Source organism: Bacillus rossius, chromosome 6 (genome assembly GCF_032445375.1).
Source record: "Bacillus rossius redtenbacheri isolate Brsri chromosome 6, Brsri_v3, whole genome shotgun sequence".
Classification (NCBI taxonomy): Eukaryota; Metazoa; Arthropoda; class Insecta; order Phasmatodea; family Bacillidae; genus Bacillus; species Bacillus rossius.
The window spans coordinates 1,358,326-1,384,879 of NC_086334.1; the positions used below are offsets into that span (position 1 = coordinate 1,358,326).

At 42.5% G+C, this 26,554-nt stretch overlaps 1 protein-coding gene across 1 annotated transcript in view; it reads left to right on the plus strand.

Moving 5' to 3' along the window:
* The first annotated feature begins 9,271 nt into the window (after positions 1-9,271).
* Positions 9,272-26,554, plus strand: part of LOC134532470 (uncharacterized) — a 167,630-nt gene continuing 150,347 nt past the window's right edge. The window contains exons 1-2 of the mRNA XM_063368888.1: positions 9,272-9,370; positions 20,088-20,171. Of these exons, the coding sequence (XP_063224958.1) occupies positions 20,120-20,171 (52 nt within the window). The 5' untranslated portion in view covers positions 9,272-9,370; positions 20,088-20,119. The remainder of the gene's footprint in view (positions 9,371-20,087; positions 20,172-26,554) is intronic.

The window sequence follows — 26,554 nt, forward strand, 5'->3', positions numbered from 1 at the left end:
GCCCCGAACGGCGTGACGTCAGTCACGGCCATCTAAATGCTCAAAGCGCCCGACCGGGTGTGGCAATGCGCAACAGGTATTCAGTGCACATGTAAATTATTTAACAAACAGATACTAACAATTTTAATTAGCATAAAAATTGTCTTTAATTAATTAATGGTTGTGTCATATGTTTCCACTCACAAAACTTGCCGGCATCGCCTTCCCGCGCTCCGTCGTTTTTCCCGTGGGTTTTTCTCCCCTCCCTGGCCCGGTTGCCAGGGAGAGTCGTCAGTCGCCATCCAGCACTCGCCAGGGCCGGCAGCTCCATGCACGGGGAGCCTCCAATTTTCGCGCCAGTTTCCACGCTTAGCATCAATAGGTAATTATCTCCGAATCCTCTTTCTACAGCTCCCCGGTCGGCCCTAACCGGCCGTACGACATATCGTGCGGTCCTTGGATAAAGTGTGCAACCCGACCACGGGTTTTTCAGCGTAATACCTAATTCTGTGTTTTTAGGCGACCCGCCGAGGCGCCTGCGCCTCACACTATAAAACCTCCTCACTGAGGATTAGAACTTTGCCCATGCAGGGCGGCATTGTGCCAAATGCGTAACTGAACTTACGAACGCTTCAAACCCTGGGACGTGCAATGGACGTGAACGAGAGACCACGTTGGGTCCCGTCGCGCCCTTTCCCAGATTAAATGTGGCTCACGCCACTGCGAGAACCAGTCTCGCATCACGTTGACGCCACTCCCGCTGCCTGGTTTTAGCTTTTTAATTAATTATTAGTATTGTAAAATATCTCAGGGTTTTTAACGGGGGTTCGGCCTCGTGGCTGCAGGCAGGAGTGCGTCTCGGAGTTTGAAAATTACGTTCAGAAATTACCTGGGATGTTTAGGTCACCCAGGACGCCTTGAAAATAATTAATAAACAGATTATCAGAACACTGCTTTTTATTCAACGTCGATACACTGGATGGTCCTTTTACTGGCCGCGTCCGTTGTCGTACCGCTGTGACACACGTAAACGCCGGCGAATAATACGCGCGACCAGGATAGGTTGCAAAGTGAATCGACGGGCTGAAGCTGTGGCTACGTGTCTCTGAGTAAGATTTAGCATACAGTCACGGAATTGTGGACGCGACAAATTATACAGAAAAGTTAACGAGTAGCGGAGTCCCTGTGATCAGGGTGGTTTGCAGCCTAGCCTGCGACAAAACTACAGACTCGAAAAGTTATGCAATCACGTCAGTGAGCGACGTACGCGTAAAGTCTCAATGTGTGGCAAGATAGTCACTTAAAACACACTTTGCCAATTACACTAAAACATGAAGAAAGTTACAATATGAAAGTTATTCAGTCTTTCACAAGATTCTCGACGATAACAATTAATGGGCTACTGGAGCCGAAAACTGCGTGCCAATATTACGCGGTCCTTAAACTGGACATGGCCTTACGTATTACGTTAAAAATCCCTAAAGGGAATTAAATATTAAGTTAAGTGTCGCACGAAGTATCGTGCGACTTAAGTGGGGTCGGCGCCGAGCTAATTGAAAGGTTTGTAGAAACTTACACTATTGCTGAAATGTTGATGAGAAACTAGAAGTGCTGGCCCGACGTTCGCGGAGCGTCCGACCCCTGAGAGCCCGCGACGAAGACTGCTCGAGACCGCCCGGTGGCCTCGCGCCTAAACGCATGGAACGCTGGAAAACCGACCCGACCAGTTTTGGACTTAGAAACAAATTACACGACATATGCTTATAAGACAATTAGACATAATTACCCTTACATGAACCCTTCTTTTAAATTGTTATTAATTTGGTTGTTCTAATTAACAAAATAATCAAGAGTTTAATTAGGCGCATTGCCACACCCGGCCGGGCGCTGTCGTCGTCGCGGCGTTCGTTGCGGTGCACTTTCTTACACTTTGTGAAGATCACGCTCGGGCGTGTTCGTCGCACTTCGGAGCCAGTGTTGTTGTGGCATAACGACCTTTGCGGACCAGAGGGAGCACCGGCGGTTGGCGTCAACGTGATCATTAGACGTATGGAGACCGTCCCCACCTCGAGTCCGGGACGTACTCAAAATTATTCAGTGTTAATTGCCGTGTTTAGATTAGTGTGTGTCGTCATCATCATGTCCATGTGTAAGTCAGTATTAATTGTTAATCCGCATAGACAGTAACAGATTCACGTAGTACCTGTATCACGAAATATCACGTGTTATGCACCAGACGTGCCGCGCTATGAATTGTCATCACTATAGCTCAGGTTAGCCTGCACCCCTCAGTGGAGCAGTCCTCGGAACACCGTGAGACGTAATCAGTTCTGCCATTCAAGGGCCGTGTAGGCGGAGTGAAGGTTGACGACGATATGGCCAGTCACGTGCCAGTGCCTTGTGTAACGTTCTGTAACGTGTGCTACCAGAATAAAAAAATCAAAGTTACGTATTTATTTCACTGATACGGCATCCTGGGAGGCCATAACAGCCTGTGGGGCCCTTTGTGGACGCGTCCCTGCCTGCAGCCATGAGGCCAGGAACCCCGCCCTTGAGACCAAAATTTCCATTATAGCATTTTAATTAACATAACTTCAGAACAGGCAGCGGGGACGGCGTCATAATATTACAAAACACAATGGTAATTTTAATCATTTATTAATGAAAGCCAGAATTATCTCAGGTTTTTAGCAAAAGGAAAAATATTATTGCTTTCAAAATTTATATGGAAAAATGACTGGAGATGATTTACATTATGTTTTTACCTCGGCTAGATCAAAATAGTTTAAGTCGGTAGAGCTTTGATGCTCTCTCTCCCAGACCACTGGGTAATTAAAGTTGTGTGTTGTACGAGTGTCAAATTAAATCCACGTAATTAATATTACAATATTTAAGTTTCTCAATGTCTTTCTTGAAGTTAGGCCACAAAATAAATTCGTTATGAGCGTGATACGTGTTTCGTATTGACGTCGTACCGACCATGGCCTTTAAGCCCGTGCTCCGCACCGCCAGTACCGTATCCCGTTTTCGGAGCGCGCCTCTTGCCCAGCCGGATTGAGTCAGGCGAGCGCCCCGGGCGTGACCCCAATAGAAAACAAACCTCATTAACATCACCGCGGCCACTGGCCTTAATTAAAATGCCCGTGACTATGATTGTGTCAGATTAGAAGAAATCCAACTAAAACAGCTCACAGTGAGACAATATGTTGATAAATTTACAGTCGCCAACTTGATGCCACAATTCAAATAATTAAATACTACTATAAAACAGTTGTTAAGCCTTAAGCACACAATTACCAGGTGCTACCTTTTAATTGAGCACCTGGAACGTGTTTTTAGCTTATAATAGAGCAAATTAAGTTAATATAAGTTTTTTGACGCCGACTCACAAAGAAGAGAAAGTTTCTCTTCCTTGCGAGGCGGCCATGTCCGGCAGTCTCGAACCACTCCGCGCCGGGAACAGACGTGTGTCCGTGGGCAGCATCCAAGTTTTCTTTCTTCGATTATTTTATTCTGTACTAAATATTTAAATTTAAACCTCTTATTAATTCATAGCTGCCCACGTCGACTCGGCGCGTATTTTACGGAACCGGGCCTATCCCGACCGTCTTCATCGTGATACCGCGCTGCAGATCGTATCACTCACGTAAGTGTTTCACCGAATTTAGGAGTCCGCTCATAGAGCCCCCACTGCACCCGTTAATGTTCGGCGCTGGCTGTCTCCAGCGAGCATCGACCCGCGTCCCGCGAGACTGCCGCGGTAACCATTAGTGTCGCGTAGTGTTATGTTTTTTCTGTGTTAATTGTGTAACGGCTAGACGTCGCCAAGTGTTGGTGAGAGTGTTTTGTAGCGGGACTAGATTAAAGGTAATTCTCACCAACTCGTGTATACTAATTTTCCGGAGTCTCCCGTCCTCCCCATGGCCGAGTGGCCTTCACAATCAAGGGAGAGCCATTCAGGGTAGATTCAAGCCGTGTACCTGGCGGGGCACGCGGGGGCAGAGTACCCACGACCCAACACCAACGGCCTAGCAGCCCGCTAGCCTGGCGCCCCTCCGGACAACAAGAGCACCGCGACGCCCGTAGCGCCCGTCAGGTACCCCCCGGGCCTTTCACATAGGTCGGGTGACGGCAGTATTAATGAGATGGAGTAACAAACATAGTGACGCCGTCCTCGCTACCTCCTATGATTTTTACGTGATTTTGGTTTGGGTTCGAGATCTCAGGGATGGTTCGGCCTTGTGGCTAGAGGTAGGGGTTAACGCAGTAGGGCCCCCCGAGCTGTTATGGCCACTCGGGACACCTGAAGAAGAACACAAAGTTTCTGGAGGATATGTGATGAATTTATTACGCCACAGCCCTATACATAGTGCTGCCCGTTCTGGCCGTAACGGTTGTCCCAGATCGACTAGTCACACGCGCAGCCCACTTCCTCAGTGGCGGTTCACAATTTTAATGCGCGTGAAGGACGTACTTTTACACACGATGCGGCGGTTACAAAATAAACTCTAACATGACAAATTATACCTTGACGAACAAACACTTCATTATTACACAACACTTATTATACTGGGCTAGTGGCACGTAGGCCCGTGTCTCCGGCGACTGCGTGATTCCTAGACGTGTCCCAGAGACTGATTCGTTAGTATGTTCGGTGGCACATGTCACCTTCTGGCTGCCCCGTGTGGGCCAAAACTAATTAGCCGGTAAGCTAAGTTGGGGCGTGAAGCGCCGACATAACGTCTCGTAAACTTTCCACAGTACTTACGTAATACGTTGAACACTCATCTTGGAGCACTGATTTAATTAAGTGAAATACCTCATGGTAAATTGAGGCCGACCGCGGAACTGTACGTAAAAGATTAAGAAGAGATAATACTATTGAAACTACATGTCGGTGAAAGCAAGAGTTGATGGTTCCGCATCGCCAGAAGGCTGCCAACCTCCTCGAGCTCCTGAAGGACACTGCCGGTGTCGCCGCGCGCGACCCCCCTCCCCCGCCAGCCGTCCCGCGGAAACGTGTGAATTTTGCGGGAAATTGAACCGGCCAGGTTCGGGACAAAGCGCACAGTGAAACATGATTTTGAAAGGACTGAAATATTAATTGATGAAAATAATGTTTAATAAAAACCTGTGGAAAAATATGCATAAAATAATTTGCTGTAGTGCGGCGGAGGGATATGCCACACCCGGCCGGATCCTTCCGCCGACGTAGCACTCGTTGCCTGGCGTTCGCCTCGTCGCACGAACTACACTTTACTGCGCGCACGAGCGCGTTCGGTGCACACGCCTTTGCGAGACGTTGATGAGGCATAGCAGTCTATGCGACATAGAGGAGCATTGGCGGTCGGCGGCAATAGTCATATATTACTCACGTATTTATGCACTCCTAGAATCTTTATCCTTTTGGATAGAGCCCTATTAATATACAATGACACTTAAACAATCCGTTTCTTTCATCCTTTTGTGCGGATCCCTATTTCTAAATAGCTATTCTTCAAGATAGTTTTCGACGATGTCAGATACGTGTCCATTCATTGATAGGCCATTACATTCCCTTTTAAAACCTTCTTAATTTAAGTAGTTTAACAATGCATGCCACATTATGATACGGCTCCTGATTGGCCGAGAACTAATGATAGTTACAAATCTTTTAAATGAAATACATCAATTCCGCGCGCAACAATAGCGCGGAATACAAAATCTTACGTTACATTAAAAATAAAGACATTTAGTTATAAAATTTTACATTAATAAACAAGGTGTCAAATTAGCAATTAACAATTACAAGTTCAATTGTTCCTATAGTGGTCCTTGCAATTGCTAGTTCTCAAACCTTCGTTTCAGTCATAGAGCTTCAATTACATAGCTATACATTAACAAATCCAAAGAGTTTTCAAATGATAAAAATATATACAGCACGAAGAAATATAAATTAAAATAAATTATTAAATTAATCTGGGCTGGAAATGTACACATAGTTGCAGTACAGTATTAACAAAGCAAAATCTACAATATTATACAGTTTAATTTTTTTTATGGCTTAAAAACTTTAGTAAACTGTTATGTACTGTCAGCTCGGTTGGTAAGGCTGAGCATGTTATGTTGTCTATGGTTCGTTAGTCAGCAGCTGGCATCATGTCGGATAGTTTGTCAGATAATCTGTGAAAGCAATGTATCGCGTAATGCACTCACAGTTCGTGTAATGGGTACATAAAATAAATCAAGAAGGCATCTTTCAGTTTTAGGCAGATTTCAAAGAAATACTACCTACTGTAGCCGTTACCATGATACGACTTCCGGAAATTTTTTATAAAGTTTTTCGTTTCATGATCCATAGACCCCAAAACAAATGTCAACACGCGGTCTCTGGTTCAAAACTTGGGGCGAACCTAGTGAATGCTGGCTTGAGTTTGTAGATATTAATGGTTTAGGATGGTGCCACGCTAGCTAATGATGTTTGACTAAAAGTTGTTGTGTGGGTAGTTTGCCACAGTGTTGCTCACTAGGTTCGTAGGCAGTGATTTTCCCTGTGGAGGAACTGGCTAGCTAGTTGGTGATGCACTCCTCGTCAGCTTAGTATGCTGGTTCCTAGCTAAGAGACTTTAAACAAAAACTGAAAATTATTATATGCATTTGCAGCATGTATTTATTATGCACTCTATATTACTTTATGATATTTACCTGCGGCAGTATATTAGGGGGGGGGGGGGGGGGGTTTGTGATTGGAGGTTGATAATCCAGTAAATTTATTAAAACTGAAATAAACACATGGCCGGGCTCTGCAGCTCGAGCTATGACTCTACGTTGCTTAGCACAAATAGTTAGGTTGAGGCCGGCAGGTATATGCGCTGCTTATTAATAATATAAGTTCTGTAAGTTGGAGTCGGCCGGTCCCGTATGATGTCCAACCCCGCGGTGAAATTGTCACGCAGTGAGGTGAATTTTACGGCAGGCAGGATATGCCCGGCACCACAAAATGACCCAGGTATGTGTGGGGAGAAAAAAAAAATAGGTTGATGAAATTATAGTTACTAGAGTTATGTATCGGTAGCACACAGATGTAGGTTCTCCACGGACAGCATGTCTGCCCTGGATCATGGCTTGGTCAAAACTGTCAGAAGAGGGTGGCGTGAGGGAGACAGTGTCATCGCTAGCGAAAACATGGAAGAAAAAAAAAAGGCAAACTGTTTTAAATACTACTTAGATACGAAATACTTCAAGATATCATTGAACAAATTATTTGATTGAAAAGCAGTTAGCCAAAGGCCTAATAAGACTTAAGTTACAAAATTTGTTTAGGCACTTGAGTCAAAATGACGACTGTTTGTTTCTTGCCTTAAAATTAATTAATATTAAATAAATTTGAATGATAATTATTCCTGATCACTCTATGCAGGGGACACAGGGACGACACTTATTTTTGTCCCGACTGCACAGTTAAGTCCTTGACTCGTGCAGGCTGTGCAAAGGGTGTGTTTCGCCAGCGGGAGCTGGTACTGGTGGGGTGGGGACCGGGCTGATCTCCTACAGGAGGTACATTAATATTATATTCACATGCCATTTTTATGGACACTGTAATTGATGTAATTTTCCACAAATCACTTCCAAACTGATAGGGAAAAAGGGCGAGGGGGGGGGGGGGGGTTATTTTTGCGCTTGGGGGTAACCGACACATGTCATCTCTGGATGGGTGGTTGTGTGTTGCATAATGCCCACACGTTGGCCTATATGCCAGCAATAAGCAGAAAAAATTGATATTATATAGAAAGTTTTCTATAAAACATAGTTTTAACATTTACGTTCATCAACCCTGTTTCACAGTCACGGTTTTGCAAGCACAAGCGGGTCCTCTAAGAGTGCTTTATAAAAATTAATTTGAAAACTCGTGGTTTAGCATTTTTCACTCTTCTAAAGATGCAGTTTAATCACAAACCCGGGAACAGGACTACTCATCTGCCCTCAGCATATTTGAAAATGATTTTTGTAAACGGACCCAACTCGAATATATTCAGCATTTTTTAAAAATCTTGTGTGCTTTCTTCCTGAAGCTCTGCGCACCGTACGTGTGTACGATTTCTATGACGGGGAATTGCATGTTTGTACAATTATACAAAATTTTCCTCGTCACTGGCTCTGATAGATTCACAATTGAGTGGACCAATGAGAATGCAGCTGACACACTGCAGAACGTCTGTTATTCGTCAGGAAATAACGACATTAAAAAATACTTATTGCAAATATAAGAAAGAGCAGGAAGAAGCTAGAGGGGATTGTAAACCTCGGCCATAGCTTGTTATAGCTGGTGGTCAGACAGAAGCGCGTGGTGTTCCTGGATATCGTTGCGTGGGTCGATTACGAGAACCAGCTTTTGTCGAGTTGTATCGATCTCCCGTGAACATCTCGTCGCGAAGCTGTGCGTCGTTACAAAACAGTTCCTCGCAATCGGCAAGAATGCAGGGAGTGACACTCGAAACAGCTGACTAACGACTTCCTCTCGCTAAAAGTTAGGATACTGCGGTGCAAATATCGAAATGGTATAATGGAAATAGTATAAAGAAATGAAATGGTACATTTCCTCAAACCTCCTCAAACCACTTGATATGATGCGAGTGTGTGTTATGTCCGGCTAAGAGGCTATAAGCAATTCACTCTGTGACTATCTGCCTCATGTATTTCACAAAATTCCAGAGTACTTACGTTGCTTGGCTCGGGGAGTAGGAGTGAAGATTCTCGGAGTTCAGGACCTTTGTGCCTGGCCCTCGGGGGAAGCCTAAGATGCACATAAAGTTATGCCATTCCCGATTACACCCGAACAATTCACCTTCGGCCAACCTCGGGTTTATTTATTAATGTTTATATTTCTCTGTTTATTTTAATGTAGCTATACTAACCTAACTAACCGTCCATAGTGTTTTAAAGTGTTTTAATGTATCTAACCTAACCGACCACTTTTAATACTTGAATTCATTTTTCCTGCGCAAAAATAAAACAAATCCCGAAGTTGGCCAAAGGTGAATTGTTCGGGTGTAATCGGGAATTGCAGAACTTTATGTGCATGTTAGGTCTCCTGACCCTCGGCGACCCGGGACACCGGGAAGAGCTAGGGAGTGCTGCTCCGTGTTGGCTCGCCTCGGCCCAGGATGACGTCAGGTACACACGGTCTCGCGCGGTGGGGGAAGCAGGTCGCTGGGAAGGAGGGGAGGGGGGAGCAGGGGCGTGACGTCACGGCGGGCGGAGCTGGCGCCGCGCGCGGGCGGCGGCGGAACCCGGGCCGGAGCGACCTGTTGTCAGTGGCGGCGTGTCTGCGGTGCGGTGTGTGTCTCTCTGGGGCGACCTGCGACATGGAGGCGCGCGCGGCCTGAACAGCGCCGTCGGCGGGCGACCTCAGGTACCGTGCCTCTCTGCCACTCTGCCCCTCTGTCACTCTGCCCCTCTGCCACTCTGCCCCTCTGCCACTCTGCCACTCTGCCACTCTGCCCCTCTGCTGCACCATCTCGCTCTGCTGACGACAGAGTTTCAAACCTAACTACGGAAACAGACACCGCACAGAAGTCTTCCGCAGTCGTGCACGTGGTCTGTGTGCTCATGCAGGGGGACGTTCATCAAATACGTAACGACATTTTAGCCATTTTTGATTGCCCCCCTCCCCACCCCTTCTTACATAAGATCTTACTCAATTTTTTCCCCCTAAAAAGGTTTAATAGTTAATTGCCGTTAGAATATTATTATTTGACGTAAATCAAAGGAGTTTTTAAATCCGAGCTCCGACAGTTCAACACTGCAGCGAACAGAACAACCACATGCGATGCACTATGGTGATGTGGTTGTTCGATGCGTCCTGGTGCTTCTTGGGGTATTCATGCTTCAACTCAACAAATAAATTTTTTTTCCGTGCAGGCGAATTTCGACTCTTAGTAAAATATTAAGCAAGAATCGCTTTTACCCTCCCCCCTCCCCCTCCCGGGTGGACAGCGCAGGTGACACACGAGGACATCAGGGGTCGCACTGCGCCGCCCCTCGCGACACGCGACTGTGACTGTGACTGTGTGAACCAGAGCTCCGCGTGTCCAGGCAGGGCGAGGGGCGACGAGATGCTAGCGGAGAACTGGAGCGATGAGCACAGCAACGTCCGTCACGTTTCCCACTTACGAAGATTCTGGGTTCGTTCCCTGCCAGGAATATAACCATCGTCGCATTGACAGGAGGCGAATGGCAGAACAACCCAATCACCGTGGCCCCTAAAAAAAATAATAATTTAAAAAAATCTGTGTCAAACTCAACACATTTTCAACATTACTGCCTGAATATGCACAGATACAAGTTGGCAAGATTTAGCGAGAAATTACATATTTAAATGACAATTAAATGAATATACAACAAAATGTACAATTTTCCGACTACTAAATAATTCATGGCTACTAATAATTGAACACTGTAAAATCTAGTATCACGCATGTGTCTAAAAAGGGTGTACAAGACGAAACAAGAGGAAGAATGTCACTTTCAGGTCTGTGTTTATTCACTAGATTTGAAAAAAAGAAATCGAAAATTTTTTTTAAAAATCGATTTCTTGCTATATCGCAATGTTTAAATTATTAGTTTCGAACAAGTTAATTGTTATTTAAACTCAACAAGCATGGTTTGTGTTAAAGACTAGTGAACATCTTCAACATTTTAAGCTTTAGGGCTAAACGAAAGATTGTTAACAAGACAACCACTTGCTACACTGAATATAACCAGCTCAGAAGTAAGTTATGAAAAAAGAATCCATCCACGTCCTACTAAAAAAGTACTTAAAACACCTTAGTCATTGAACGGGGCACAATGAATGAGTTTCAGTTTTATACTTTGCGTCCAACGAAATTTAGATCTATTTATTTCCTTACAATATAAAGTTTTCGTAAACATTATAACAGATTAAATACTGATTAGTTTCAAGAAAAACCTTTCAGTTTATGAATTGTTGAGATGAATTCTCAGGCCAGGATAGCTTCACGTGGCTTAGCAAAGCATCGATAACACCTGTTGGATTCCGTTGGGTAAAATAAACACGGAAATACAAAATCCGTGAAACGCGTTCGAAACAATATTCAAGTAATTTCCTTTGAAAAAAAATACACGATCTGCCCTCAGTAACTTATGTTGGTTATGATTGTCCTGTCTATATAAGAGAAAACTTTTTGTCCCTCTTTGTTAGGCTAACGATTCGTTTGAATAAGATAAAGGTGTACGCCTAAACGAGTTGCGTCACGTGATGAAGAAGATGAAGACCTCAAGTGTTATGGCGGTTTCTAAAACCACTTGCGGAGCGAATCAGAGTTCATAAATTATGAATGAAGTGAGAGGGCCGCTACGCAGCGCCACCAGTGCTGTGTTCAGACCCGTGCACGCCGCAGTCTCTGAGGTTTAGGCCAGTTAATAATTAACTACTACAACTACAACTAGTACAACCACTACAACCACCACTACTACCACTACCATTACTACTCGTACAGTCATTAAGACGAAGAAACGCGAAGAGCTGTCAAGAGCCAACAAAGGCTGAGCGCAAATGCGCGCATCAGGGGCCAGACTGAAGTAATGCCAGTCTGGCCACTCTCTGATCATGGCGAGGGTTAGAAGAAAGAGGATTATTTTCAGTGGGTAAAAATCCCACACTACCAACTCCACCTAATTCTTCAAATTCCCGTTCATTGGTGTCTTTCGAAGATTTTTAAACTCTCTCCCAAAAAATAAACTACTACCACTATACCACTACTACTACCACCACTACTACTGCTACTACTACTACCACTACTACCACCACCAATACTACTACCACCACTACTACTACTACAACTACTACTACCACCACTACTGCTGCTACTACTACTGCTACTACTACTACCACCACTACTGCTACTACTACTGCTACTACTACTACTACTACTACTACCACCACTACTGCTACTACCACCACTACTGCTGCTACTACTACTACTACTACTACTACTACTATCACCACCACCACTGCTACTACCACTACTACTACTACTACTACCACCACTACTACTACTACTACTGCTACTACTGCCACTACTGCTACTGCTACTACTGCTACTACTACTACCACTACTGCCACTACTGCTACTGCTACTACTGCTACTACCACCACTACTGCTACTACCACCACTACTACTACTACTACTACTACCACTACCACTACTACTACTACTGCTACTACCACTACTACTACTACTACTACCACTACCACTACTACTACTGCTACTACTACTACTACTACTACTATCACCACCACTACTACTACTACTGCTACTACTACCACCACCACTACTACTACTGCTACTACTGCTACTACTACTACTGCTACTACTACTACCACCACCACTACTACTACTACTGCTACTACTATCACCACCACTACTACTACTACTGCTACTACTACCACCACCACTACTACTACTACTGCTACTACTGCTACTACTACTACTGCTACTACTACTACCACCACCACTACTACTACTACTGCTACTACTACTACCACCACCACTACTGCCACTACTGCTACTACTACTACTACTACTACTGCGAAGTCCGCGAGAGTCACGGCAAGGCTGGTCGCAGCGCCTCCAGGGCGAGTGACGACCCAGAAAGCAGGAGGTGCCTCGTGGTGGCCTGGACGAGAGAGTGAGAGCGGTTCCCGCGCCGCTGCGTGACGCAAGAGCGCCGCTGCGTGACGCAAGAGCGCCGCTGCGTGACGACACACAGTCCCACTTCACACACACCCTCCTCCCCCTCCCTTGCCCCCCCCCCCCCACAGCAGGAGAGCTCATTCATCTCAACAACCTTGACTACACTGACCAACCTTTCGTTTTAGCGACGACCACCTAGACACGTGAAAATACACCCTCTCGAAATTAAAAAAAAAAGAACAAATTTTTGCAAGAATTTTTAACACTTTAATAACGATTTCACGCACTACTAATGCAGCTGATCTAATATAGCCAAACTTTCATTTTAGTCACTATCTATCACCTTCATGAATGTATGAAACTCTAACATCGAGTTCATCAGAAAACCTTTGCGACGAAACTGAAATCCAGCTTGTCAACGACGGGTACCACAGCTGGTATTTAGAAGACTTCATGGATACCGTCTTTGGATCGATCCCTCATCAGGCAAATACCATTAAGTCTAGGTTCCAGGTACAGTAAGTAAAAAAAAAAAAAAAAAAAAAAACACACTAAAATGGATGCGTGTACTTATGAACGCGGGTTAGAAGTTATACTTATGGGAGTAATAAAAAACTATGCAAATAAATAATACATTTTTATGAAAATAATAAATAAAAATAATATAAAATAACTGGATTGATGTTATACATACGGTTGGTAAAATATAAATATATAAAAATAAATTCAATCAAATAAAAAATTAAATAAATACTTAGTATTTAATATTAATATAAACACCTGTATAAATTAAATATGTGATTTAGTAAAATAATCGAGATAAATTTTAATTAATAATGAAATCATTTTAAACCTAAATGTTTATTATACTTTATGAATTTCAATTATTTATTAAATAAAAATGTAATAATTTATAATACTAATAAATTACACGTACGAAAACATAAACTTACATAATTATCTAAATACATTTGAAAAAAATGTATACAAACTAATCTGCAGTATAGGACCAGAGGGGAGGGGGCGAGAGATTTAACCGACTCACGTGATCTGTGGGAAGGGCGCTTGCAGGTTGTATGCTGCCCACATGTTGGCCTATGTTCATGCCAAAAATAAAAAATATATATATTAAAAATATACGGAAAGGTTTTTAATGTTTTGAATGTTTTTCACGGTTATCAACCCCCCGTTCCACAGTGACGATCGAGCAAGCACAGGCAAGGGGCGGGGGTATACGCCCGTGATCCCGAGTGTAATACAGTTGCTCCTGGCGGTGTTTGCTCGGCGGGTAGCCGGTGGCTGGGGGCAGACAAGGGGGGGGGGGTGTCCCCCAGCGCGCTGTGATGTCTGCGAGGAGAGACGGCAAACAACCCCGTGTGTACCCGGGTCAGCAGCCAGGGAGGAGACCCGGGGAGATAGGGCAGGCGCCGACACCAGGGGTGCACAGTCTGACACTGCCACCCCCCCCCCCCCCGCCCCGCGTCGTCGAGCTGTCCGCGGAAACCCTTACAGTCTGTTACATATGGGTCAGGTGTACCTACATTCTACACTTCATGGCTATGGAATATATTTCATTCTACTTTTATGCTCCCTCGGGAACTGATTTTTTCATAGCAAACAAAACAATGTCAAAAAATTGAGTAGAAATATTAAATAACCGACAACTCCAACCCGAATTGCAAGCAACCGATGGAATGGCCGTTTCAATGGAGACGCAGAAAGAATCAACAATGCAAAAGCCCGTTTCCACGGATATTTGGGCGTGAGGAGGTGAATTGAGAATTACGCCTCAGATCCATAATTGGCCAGCATGTTTTTTTTTAAATGCTTCGATTAGTCTAGGAATTGGTAAAAGGTTCTTGGGTTAAAGATTATCATTTGGTTCATGCAGAAATAGCATGGGTTACCACGCAACATACAGTTGATAAACATAATCTGTTGCTAACCAATACTTATTATTTAATCAAAACCAGTTGTAATGGAACAGCCGCAGTCATGCCCCTGGGCAGGGATTATAGCTGAGGAGAACTGTCCTTCTGGACAAGACATGGTTAACAAAATTATACAAGAGTTAAAAATTATTTTATGGGCAAACATTTTGGTGCAAGAGATGCACATTATATGTATACTATACAAATTGGTATTTATTTCGAAAATCTGATCTGAGCTCCTATCAAGAGCATAAATGGCAAATAATGAACGTAATTAGGACCAAGGGGCGTGCGCAAGGAGGGGGGGGGGGGTGTTTGAAATCCTAAGAAAAAAAATACATTTCTACCAACAAAAATAAATTGTTTGAAAGCAAACAACAGACAAAGAGGTTCTACAACATCCCTCCCCCAGACATCCTCCAAATAAAATTCTGCGTACTGTAGTGTAAGCTCTTGTTAGGGCCCAAGAGGATTATAATAATAATTTATGAATATTTTAAAAGGCAAAGAGCATTTGAAACGCGCTCATTGTGCGTGGAAATTCTTAAAACATAATTTTGACACCGCTGCCTGTCCCTCCCCCCCCCCCCCCCCCAAATGAAGAACGTGCTCCGCCTAGCGAGTGGACCCACTCGGCCGCGCTGCAGTAGCGTCCAGGGGGTAGCAGCCGCCAGGATCTCCGCCTGCTGCGAGGGGCGAAGGCGGGGGAGGGGCGGTAAGAGACTACCCCCTCCACCCCTCTCGCGGCTCCAGTCCGGCGCTCGGAGAAACGATCAGGTTACCGGGACTTTCCTCCTTCTACCAGCTTCTGAACAGGGGGGGGGGGGGGGATACAGCCCGACTACAGAGAGTTGAACACAGCAGGAGATGCATACAAAAAAAAAATTACTTTGAACGCTGCACTGACGTAGCTCTGGGCGAGATGTGAAGATATTATTTTATTTGTACACGTTCACTGAGAAAAAAAAACATAAATATAGGAACGAAAATACCGTTCAAACAGATACAGTAAATAAGATTGGTTTGAAGTACCACATTATATTTATTCCTGCATCTCAAATGTAACTGTTATGTATTATAGTTTAGAATAGTCTGTATACGGTATTGATGTTTGGTTACTTGTAAAAGTAGTTGAGAACTGTCCTGCTGTAGTTTTTTTGTTCTGCTCATTTTTCTCAGTGTTGAAACAGCATTTGGCCGGAAAAGTATTTTGGGAAATTTTTTTCACTAATATACCGCAAAATTTTCCTCAAAACAGGAAAAATTTCTAACGAGTTATACTTTCACAGAAACAAATTTTTTGAACTTTTTTTGTACAAACATAACAAAATAAAACATATATTTTGTCTCTCTTCACCACCTAACGGCTCACTTAACATATGCGAGTTAGGTATGACTCATGCTTCATTCTACAAACTGAGTGGAACAAAAAAAATATATTTTTGAACAGTACCTACCAATATGCAGAAAATAAATTAATTATATTACGTTTATGAACCTATCAAAAATTATGTAAATCTATATCGTAAAGAAAAAAAAAATATGTGGTTGTTTTTCTCACAAATTTATATAATGATGTGACACGGTGGCGAAGAAACACGTCGTGAAGTTTACCCGAGTGTAAGAATACTTGTGGAGAGGCGAGATAACAAATGCAGGACTGTAACAAAGAAAAGCGCCAACCTTATCCCGAACGTAACAAGTGCACGGAGATCCGATAAGGGTCGCGGACTTGTGCTGAAGGACAGAGGCAGTCCTGTCTTCTATCTACCGCCGCCAGCTGTCCACGTCGGGGTCACACGGCGGCCATTATTCCCGGGAGCCCCGTCAACCGAGGAGGCAGCGTCGACGGCAGACGTCCAACTGCCTCCAGCCCCCAGCTCTTCATCTGGAGCCAGTCTGCTCCTGCAGGGTTGTTACCTGGACACAACTTAACATTGCGCTTATCAGTATTCAAGTTAAGGAAGTCAGCCATGGCAGGCGAATCCCCTCACAGAGCACACCACTCATGGCTAATCCCAGCACGACCAGGCGCACTGGCTTCGATCTAAGACCCTTCTGGGGTTAGGTTGGGAGGCGAGTGTGCAACAGGCTACCTCTCCAGGGGAAGGCACGCACGCCCGCATACCTTGCGTGTGCGGCGCAGTGCCTAAACGCGCAGGGGCACGCGGCAAGCAAATCAATAAATGTACATTCACACATGAGAAAAGCGCGCGTGTGTTTGCTGGCGGACCACCGATTTTAAAATATTTCTTTCACTATTACAAAGCTTCATTAATTCAGATGGAATTAATCTATGTTTTATTTAAAACCAAATATGGTTCTGTAAGATGTAATTAGATGTTATCATACATCATTACCATTTGGCCATCTAAACCAAGTAACGTTACATAATAATTAAAGTCCAAACATCATAAACGTCCAAAAACACATACAAAAACAATAAACATAACAATTAAATGAAATATTCTTATGGAAACGAAAGGTAGATAAGCACACATAAATGAGTACGTATGCCTATAAATTAACCCGGCGTGGATGTGGAATAAATGGCAACACGGAACGATGTGATTTGCAACCTCGCGTTTAAAAGGTTTCACCCGCACCCCGCCAACGCACTGAAAGTACTGCGTTTTGTGAGCGCGACAGAAATACTATAGTCACTTGACACCAGTCGCTTGAAAATACTGTAATATTTTCTTAAATTTTATAAACAAGCGTCAAGCGTTCTAAAAGTCTTCTTCAGTGAAATCTTTACCCACTACGCTGATTCACAATACACTGACAAGTAAACGCGGTTATATTATGCTTATTAATGAAAAGCTATTTAGGTTATGGTTTACTAATAACTTAAACTGTTTTTAGGTACTGGGACAGCACAAAGCATAAATGCCCGGGTAAGGATCCGAACCCAGTATTACTGCGAACACTAGTTTGTAATGATGCAGTTGTTTTTCGTGTAAATGTATAAACATCCATAATGCCACATGAATATTTCTGTTTCATTTACAAAAAAAAATTGGTTGTCTGTAAAGTCGGTTTGCGGACAATAGTTTAACGTGACAACGTCATAACAAAACATTGATGAAATGATTTCATACTTTTATGAATAAAATTGAATGATTTTAATTTTAATAATAAAATAATAAATACTTGAAATAATATTAGAAATCAGTTTTTTTAAATGCAAGAATAATTAACCTTTATTGTCGATATTGTTGTTGTAATAAGCAATGAAAACCACATTAACTTTTCACTTCACTTTATAAACAGTCGACGAAACAGTTCACGTGTAGATGACTTGTAATTAATTTTAAAAACTGGCGTTTAGCTATAAAGCTTAAATATAATTACGAACAAGTTTTCATATAAATAAACTATAATCAGATATCTATCATCAATTATATGAATCACCATAATTTTTTAGTCAATTGTAACATAACCTATTATTACTGCACTCGCCGACAGCGTAACGAAACACAGCGTAACGGAACAATGTGCGTAACGGGACACTTTTTCGTGCGTGCAGCCGGCGTTCATCGATTTATTAGACATTGTCACGTAAATAAAATGACGGTGTAGAACAGTGGAGTGTAGCGTGTGTCGGTGCAGAATCGTCGGTGTGTCGTGACGTGTCGAGTGTCGGTGTCGTGTGGGCAGCGTCTCTCGGGGGCAGGTCGCCGCTCTTGCTCTTGCTAGTGCTCTTGCTAGTGGTCTCGCTAGTGCTCTTGCTGGAGCAGTCTCGCGGCGCGCCCTGGGAGACGCGCGCGGAATGAATTAACCTTTACTATTCGAGCAAACACCGCCGAGCTCGCCGTCGAAGCGGGAAAGGTTAAAACACCAAGACTTACAACATTTAAAGCAGCGTAAAGTGAAATGTTGAAATGCGATGAAGTACAGCCTGTTTAAACTAAAATGAAGTTTTTTCTCTTTTTGAACTTTCAATTTTTCTCCATCACGCTCTTGAATGGCAACTGTATTGAGCCTAGTGAACTGTAGGCGGAGCTGCTAGATTGGTGGAAATTTGAAGAAGAAAAAATGGGTGCGTGTACTTATGTACGCTTGTTACAAGTTACACTTCCTTTTTTGATTCAAGACACTGAACTACTTAGAAATTTACAAAAAAAAAAATCACATAAATACTCAATACTAAATATTAATATAAACATGTGTATACAATTAAATATTAAATTTAGTAAAATAATCGAGAATTTTTTTATTAATAATAAAAACCTATAAACATGGTACATGTTTATTCTAATTTGTTAATTTTAATTATTTATTAATAATGCAATAATTTATTATTTATAATGCAAATTAATATTCATACGGGAACACTACTCAATTATATAAATAAAATGGTCAAAGTTTAAAAATACAATTTCTATCATTGATATTCTCAGTATATATATATATATATATATATTTTTTTTTTTTTTAAATTATATAGACTAGTATTCAATATCAATCACTAATGTATAAGATTTAAAAGCACATATATAATTTTTATTTGAAAGCACCATTTTTTTCTTTTGTGAAAAATTTCGGTGCAAGGCACGCTCGCATCGTAAAAATTATCTCATTGTTTTTAATATGTTTAATATATTTTTTTATAAGTATAACTAAAAAATGTTTTCACGCTAAATATCACTATAGTATTATTATAGATAATTATATTACAAAGAGAAAGTGTTTTTTGTTGTAAAAAGTAAACTAAAAAAGTACTGGACAGATAAAAAATAAATTATTTCACTGTTTTAGAGATTCTTTTTTCCAGATGGACTAATGTTTCGTTTAATTAAAAAAAAGGGTTGATATATGTTATTGGTTCGTGGGTTATTGACACGCCCTATCGTACTGGAAGCTAATAACTAAATTTCAAATCAAAAAAGTGTTACTGAGTCGTAGAAAGTGCAAAGTGACAGCATTCAATCAAAGTATTACTCCGCCCTGGTCACACGCAGGAATGATGGGTCAGTGTACCCTGGTGCCAGAACACAAGGCGAAGTTCACAAGTCTCCAGTGACGGATGCAGTTCGGCAAAATTCGCGAGCTAATTTCGTGAGCAGGTAAAATGAAAATACTCATCCTTTTGAGTTGCATCTGCCACGGGCTCAGTGTTTATCCTGGACCAATGTGAAACTCGCAACGCAAGAAGTATCGAGTCACTGGCTCAAGCTAACCCAGTAGAGACGTCTCACAAGGCAGCAGCGGATAGGCGACCTGATTCACGGCAAAAAAAGACTGGGGTCCAACAACAGGTCGTTGACCTTGATGATATTTCAAGCCTCTGGAGATGATTGATGACTTGTGGTATTTCGTAGCGCCATGCTTATATTCACCATCAAGTCGGCACATTGAGTTCATTGGTTGCTCCCGGATGTTGTTCTTGTGTCCGCGCGGCTAGGGAGTGGTTGTTGTGTTGGCAAGGACAGTCTCCGCTGGTTGAGGGCTGACGCCATGTTGGCCGGTCGTGTTGCAGGCGCAGAGCGGGGAGGGGTCGAGGCAGGAAGTATGTCTCTCTGCCACCAGGGAGCTGTGGCGGCGCTGCTGTGCGGCCTGGCAGGTAAGTCTGCACGGGAGGCCTGCCAGTCACGTGTGGGCCAGGGGCGACCCAGACCGAGGTATGTACTCCTGGTGCTCCTGGGGTCAGCCACGCAGAGGGTCGCTTGCGCGGGGATTATTGTAGCCACGACTAACTCCCCTGTCTTGAAACTAGACTTGTGCAACTGGTCATGTTGGGATTGTTCGGCCAAAGTTGTATACATATTTTCAAAATAAAATATACATTTTGGTAATGCTTCAGATTTACATCACAAACAAAACCCATTGCTCTCTTTATTTTATAACTTTATTCTAATGAATTAAAATATCTCTAAAAAAAACACGCGTTTGAGTCCTTTTTACTCTTTCACTCCGAAAACACACCATTCATCAGCCCACAGCGTATTATTTTAAAATGCTTGTCGCAAGCAGACCCCGCTCAGATGCCACGCGGTTTCTCCCGGAGCACCGGGTGTGCCCGGAAGGGGGGGGGGGGGGTCAACACCCCGCGAGTGAAGTGTGTCCCTCGGGGGGGACCCTGACACAGGCCCTGAAGGGCTCGAGGGCCAGGCAGCTCAAGCCGAGGGCTGAGACACTGCCGCCGGGACAGTCGATGAGATCACGTGTTCATGGCTTTGTCCCTTCCGAGAGGGCGTGGCCGCCAACACCCTCCCCTCCCCTCCACCCCTCCACCCCCTCGCAGCGTTCCCCGAGCACTAGGCCACGCCTCTCGTATCTGCTGCCAGACGTATCTGCTACTCTTAACAGTAATTTCAAGTTCAATTGTTTTCCATTACAATAACTGTTTAATGCTACTCTAAAGATGGCAACTCTAAAGTCATCCGAAATGTCAGAGATCATATGTATGTGTAATTTTGGTCACGGCTAAATCCCACATGCAAGAAACTTAAATAAATGGGCCCTAATATCCTGAAACATTTCATTACAAAGATGTTAAAACAGTAATTTACGAAAATCATTAGCAGAAATACGAAAATGTATCAGCATAATAAAAGAGAGAACTTCCACATTTAAGTCCAGTTACAAAATGACAGGTTGTGCTCAGCCATCACCCCAAGATTCACCACAAAAAAATAAATAAATAAAATGCATTGCATGCACAGTAGAGTACCTACATAAACTGTCATACATGAATAATCATAACATAAAAAATGCAACAACAGTGTTTAAAAGCCACGCAAGGAATACAACACACCACACAATCAACGCAAGGAAATCACTATCATTTATAAAGCACGATTGTCTAACGACGTCACCAACCTTATGGCTTAAAATTTCAAAACAGTAGAAAACTAATCTATGCCCACTGCTTCTTTTGATAATTTACATTTATTATGAAAACAAAAGAAATTGTCAATAAATTTATTTAAAAGTGTTATTCTTTCACTGCGCGAAAGTTTATAAAATGTAAACAATGATTTGGCCTATATAATATAAAGAAACGCAATATTAAAATATATTGAATTTTAAATATATATATCATGTATATGAAGTTAAGGTGTTTGTTATATTCATCATTTTTCAACGGACGCCTTACAACTCCCTATTGTAATTATAAAGCTGAAATGGCGCTTAAGACTCTCGGAAAACGGTAGGAAAAGTCACGTGACCAACTTTCAAACAGCCAGCGACTCTTTGCGACACTGTGTCCAACCAACTCTGCACGGCGCGGCGTGAAGCTGTGATGTTGGCTAACTGCACTGAGTGTTGCCTAGCTCACAGGCGCCGTGATCAGAAATTGCCTACCTTCAAGGTGACAGCTGTCACGTCAGCGCATATCGTTCATGATAGATGGCATGCTTATGGATATTGCTGCTATTTGACTAATTACTTCTACGGAATTTTTCATGCTATGTTTTTAATTTTTTGACTTCACCTGCAGTTTGCTTGTTTTCTGCGTGTTTGCACATTTATATTTCTTCTCTGTTATTGGCTTTTCTTTTGACATACAGTGAAATCAGCAGTAGCGTATGTCTAAAACACCTTAAATCCACCTCTCCCACAATAAAGTAACATATACCTTACTCGAAACAACATCCAAACACTTAATAACTAACTTTCATAATTGAAGAACTTGCCTGCACAATGTACATTCTGCACTGTAATCATTTTCAACACCACGCTACCAACACTGCTAGTCTGATGAATAAAATTAATATATTTGTTTTATTTTAACTTTAAAACGATTCATACATAGTGGTTGGAATAATACACTTTGGTTTGTAGAGCTATCCATTACGTTCGATTAGACCCGGATTTTTAACAGCACAATAATTTATTATTAAAATAAAACCAATTTTAAGACATTGGTTACTACATACTATGGATAATTACTGATGCTGTCTTGCAACTAAGATATTGTCAATTCCTGTGTATTTTTTTTAAAGTTTTGAAAAAATATTTTCAGTCCTCTAAGAATTTACTGTTGCCCCGATTTTCCCTGTCTGCAGAAATCCTGAACTCCGCCTCAGTTACTTATTTTATATTCTTGTTATTACCATTAAAAAAGGATTTTATTGTAAGTTTATTCCGATAGCGGTCTTTTTTGTTGATGGATCACACATGTTGTAACTAGATATTTACCAAGCTGTAACAGGTAACGCAAGTAATTACGGTTATGCACACTTTGCGGGTCTTCTTACTACCATTATAAGTATCTAATCTAAAGAAAATATCCGTTGATAAAATGTGAGACGAAGCGCAGGATGCAAGCGTGCAAGTAATGATAAAGCAACAGGGAAGCGAGCGGAACAACAGCAATGCCAGTGAAAAGAAACCTCGAGCAGTGACGGAGCCCACTGCAGGAAGCGACTCGTGCACTGAGCACTGCCCCGGCTGGGACTCACACGAGGTCACGGGGGGTTTTGAAAATGGGACAGATGCATTCATGCGACATGACAGATACTTGTGTATTTTTACATCTACATGAAAACAACCGCATCACAACACAATAGTGTCCGCGGTAACTCTGGGTTCGGGATCTTACCCAGACATTTATTCCTTGTGTTGTCCCAGTACCTCCAATAGTTGAAGACATCTGTAAACCGTTCCCTGAATAACTTTCTAAGGTTAACTGCGAATATTAAAAAGCACGGTAAAACAAAATAAAGTCAAATAATTGAACATTCAATTATCTTTTTCATGATTAAAAAAATGATGCTGGAATGAAACATCAATACAAATATAAAATTATGCGCCAATTTTAGTAAGAAATCCTCAGTCTTATCTCGAAACACGTGTTTAATATATACAAAAAAATAGCCGTGTTGTACAAAAATAACAATATCTTTATTGTGGTACTACAAACTATTTCTTGGCAACAGGTTTCCAAAACAAACTTTTGAAAAAGTACAGGTTTATTTTCTGTGTACAGATGATTTACGTCTGTGTAATCAAAAAAGTAATCAGCGAGCAGTTGATTACCGTGGCTGGCCGCTGATTGGCCCCAGTCAGGTTCCCTTTGCTTCAGCGACAGCAAATAACGCGCGCGGTCAACTGGAGCCGCTGTCGCTTCAGTCGCGGCGTCGTGGCTTGTTAGCAGTGCGGGGCGAGCCGACTGCTTCCAGCCCGGAGCAGGCCGATACAAGGCAGCATCTCAGCTCTCGGAGCACGGCATTTGGCAGGATGGAACGGAAATATGTAACCACAGTGCTGCCATCTGTAGCGGATGGCGCGAACCAAAGTTCGCAAAGCCAAAGTATCAACCTTTTAATGAATTTTGACAAGATGGGCAGTATTTTAACAAAATAGCTGGTCAAAAAAACAGGTCTAACGTCTGAGTTTAGTATTTTTTTTGTTTTATCGGAGTAGTTTCATTATATAGTTTAAAATTTCGGGTGTGCTAATGAAATTATTCAATAGTCAACAGCGAATTCTAGCGGTGAGCGCGGAAACTACGTGTGATTCTTGACAAGAAATGTAGTTGAAAACACAATTTTAGTATATTTATCACATTCGGAATTATTTTGACGAATCCCACGATAAATTACGTGTCAGAGTTTCGTATTGTAAGTGTATTTGCAATATGAGATCACACGGACTTGGTCCTTACCGAGGTTAGATGTTACACATCACTGGCAAGTACTGAAAAACTCGCTTTTAATTTTTTTAAATATTAAACATGCGTTTAAAAATTATTTCATGTTCATACTCCATTGTTTGTTGTCACAGAACAACCACAACAGGGGAGAACAAATATGAAAATAAAGATGAGAAATGACAGGGAACTAGCTAGAAATGCCGAGACAGAGAACTTCGTGGAAGGAACTGAGTCGCACACAATTACAGCACAGGCGAACTCAGTGGGCTGACAACGAAGAAACATTTGCAACAAGAAAAGTAAAAACATACAAAACAAATTCGGGCAATACAGTGAGGAACAGTAAAACTTGGGAAGAAACATTTTCGTAAATTTAACTTTGGTGCGTCTAACGTATAAATATCTACGCATAAGTGCATGAAATAGTGTAATCAAATAACATTGCAAATAAACCTAAATGGTGGCTTTGTTTACCAAGAGCAAGAATTTGTAAGCAATGCGTGACCCACGCAAAACATTTTTTTTTCACAACTACTTCACGTAGGCATAGTATTGTCGCTGTTGAGTAACGACCTACCACATTGTTGAAAATGTACGCGAATTTACGCGAATTAACGGAAAGCTTGAAGAAAACATGCCGTCGATCCATGCTAACTCGGATGGTGTTCATGAAGAACACTGACATACAATAAAAGATGGCGATATCATTAGCGCCTGATGCGTCGCTCAAAACCACTGAAGTCTAGTGCCCCTGGCGATTTAACTAAATGCGCAGAGCTCGGCTTTTCAACTTGCGTACCTTCGTTCCGCACAGAGAACAGCCGCTGTCACAAATGTAACAGCAATTATATTAAAAATAATGTTTTTCGTTGTTCCGTGACCCCGGGGCTCGCGAGGCGAACAAAGAGGTCGGGTGTCGCGTCGGGGGTCACAGGTCAGAGGTCAGAGGTCAGGCTTATTCCGTCGTCGCTCCAGGTTTAGCTGGTCAACTGGCGCGCGAGGACGCATTCATGTTCGATGGAGGCCATTCCGGAGGAGATGTTCGGCGTTTCTGGGGGGGGGGGGGGAGTCTTAATTTCACAGACGAGAGAGCCAAACGCCCGATCGTGCATCTTCGGTTTTTTATTTTTATTTTGGACAACTCATGATATCTAATGGTCAATTAGGTTAGGTTAGCTACATTATAAATACTTTAAAACACTGTGGATGGTTGATTTGGTTAGGACAGCTGCATTAAAGATACTGTGAAATGATGTTAAAGGTTTCCTAGCCCTGGATAGCTACATATTAAAAAGTTATTTGCAACCTTTGGGGAACTTCGGGTGTGGCTCCCTCGTCTGTGAAATGAAGGCTTCCCTTTCTGGGGGGCCTTCGCCGACCGCATTGTCACGTGACACGGGGGCGAACAGTTCCGAGTTCCTCCGGAGATTGCCGAGCGCTCGTGGACAAACGCCGTATTGCAAGGATATGGAGTATTGTAAATAACGCTAACTTAACCTAAAAAAAACTTTCATTTTAGTTACGATAACTTAACTTAACCTATCCTCCAGAAAAAAATTAAATAAATATTATTTATTACACTGATCGAACCTAACATAACCTCACGTAAAATTACCATTTCTTTCGGTTAACTTCGTAATTGTTCGGGTTGTGGTTATGGCTTGCACCCGTGAGAACTGTAGGCTATTGGCGAGACACACACTCTTGAGGTGACAGCTCTGCTCGAGATATACGGTGTCCCAGCGTGTTCAAACACCTGGGAAATAAATCGTCCGAAGGAATGAAATGTCTCCACCCACACGCCTCGAAGACTTTGGAATTCTTCACGTACCTGGAGTTTTTCTGTGTGGGAGTTGCTCTGTGTGTGCCCCGGTAGGTGGGGCCTTAACCATTTTTTTAAAATAAAAATATCTGATTCTCTGGTAATGTCTTATAACCAATAATACCACCATCCCTCTGTAAAACAAAACATGTATTCGACTATTTACAGGCCACAGGCCTGCGCTGTGACTGAGAAGACGGATACAGATTCAAACACCGGACTTAACCGGAACTCAGACCCAGAGTCCCACACGCCGGAAGTCTGCGTGTGTCTCGCAACTTGGCCCGAGTCCCGAGGTCGGATTGAAAAAAAAAAGTTGTAGAAAACTATTTATGTATGAAGTTTCACACTAACAATTCCAGGAAACGTTTTTAGCTGAACAAGCATTTTATATAATTTATCTTTGCTCGAGAACGCCTGCTATCAGGAGCTGAATTCAGAACATCAAATAAGTTAACGCTTGTTAAACTAAGTAAGAGTATCGCAACACAAAGATATTCATACTTCCGCTAAAAAAAAAATT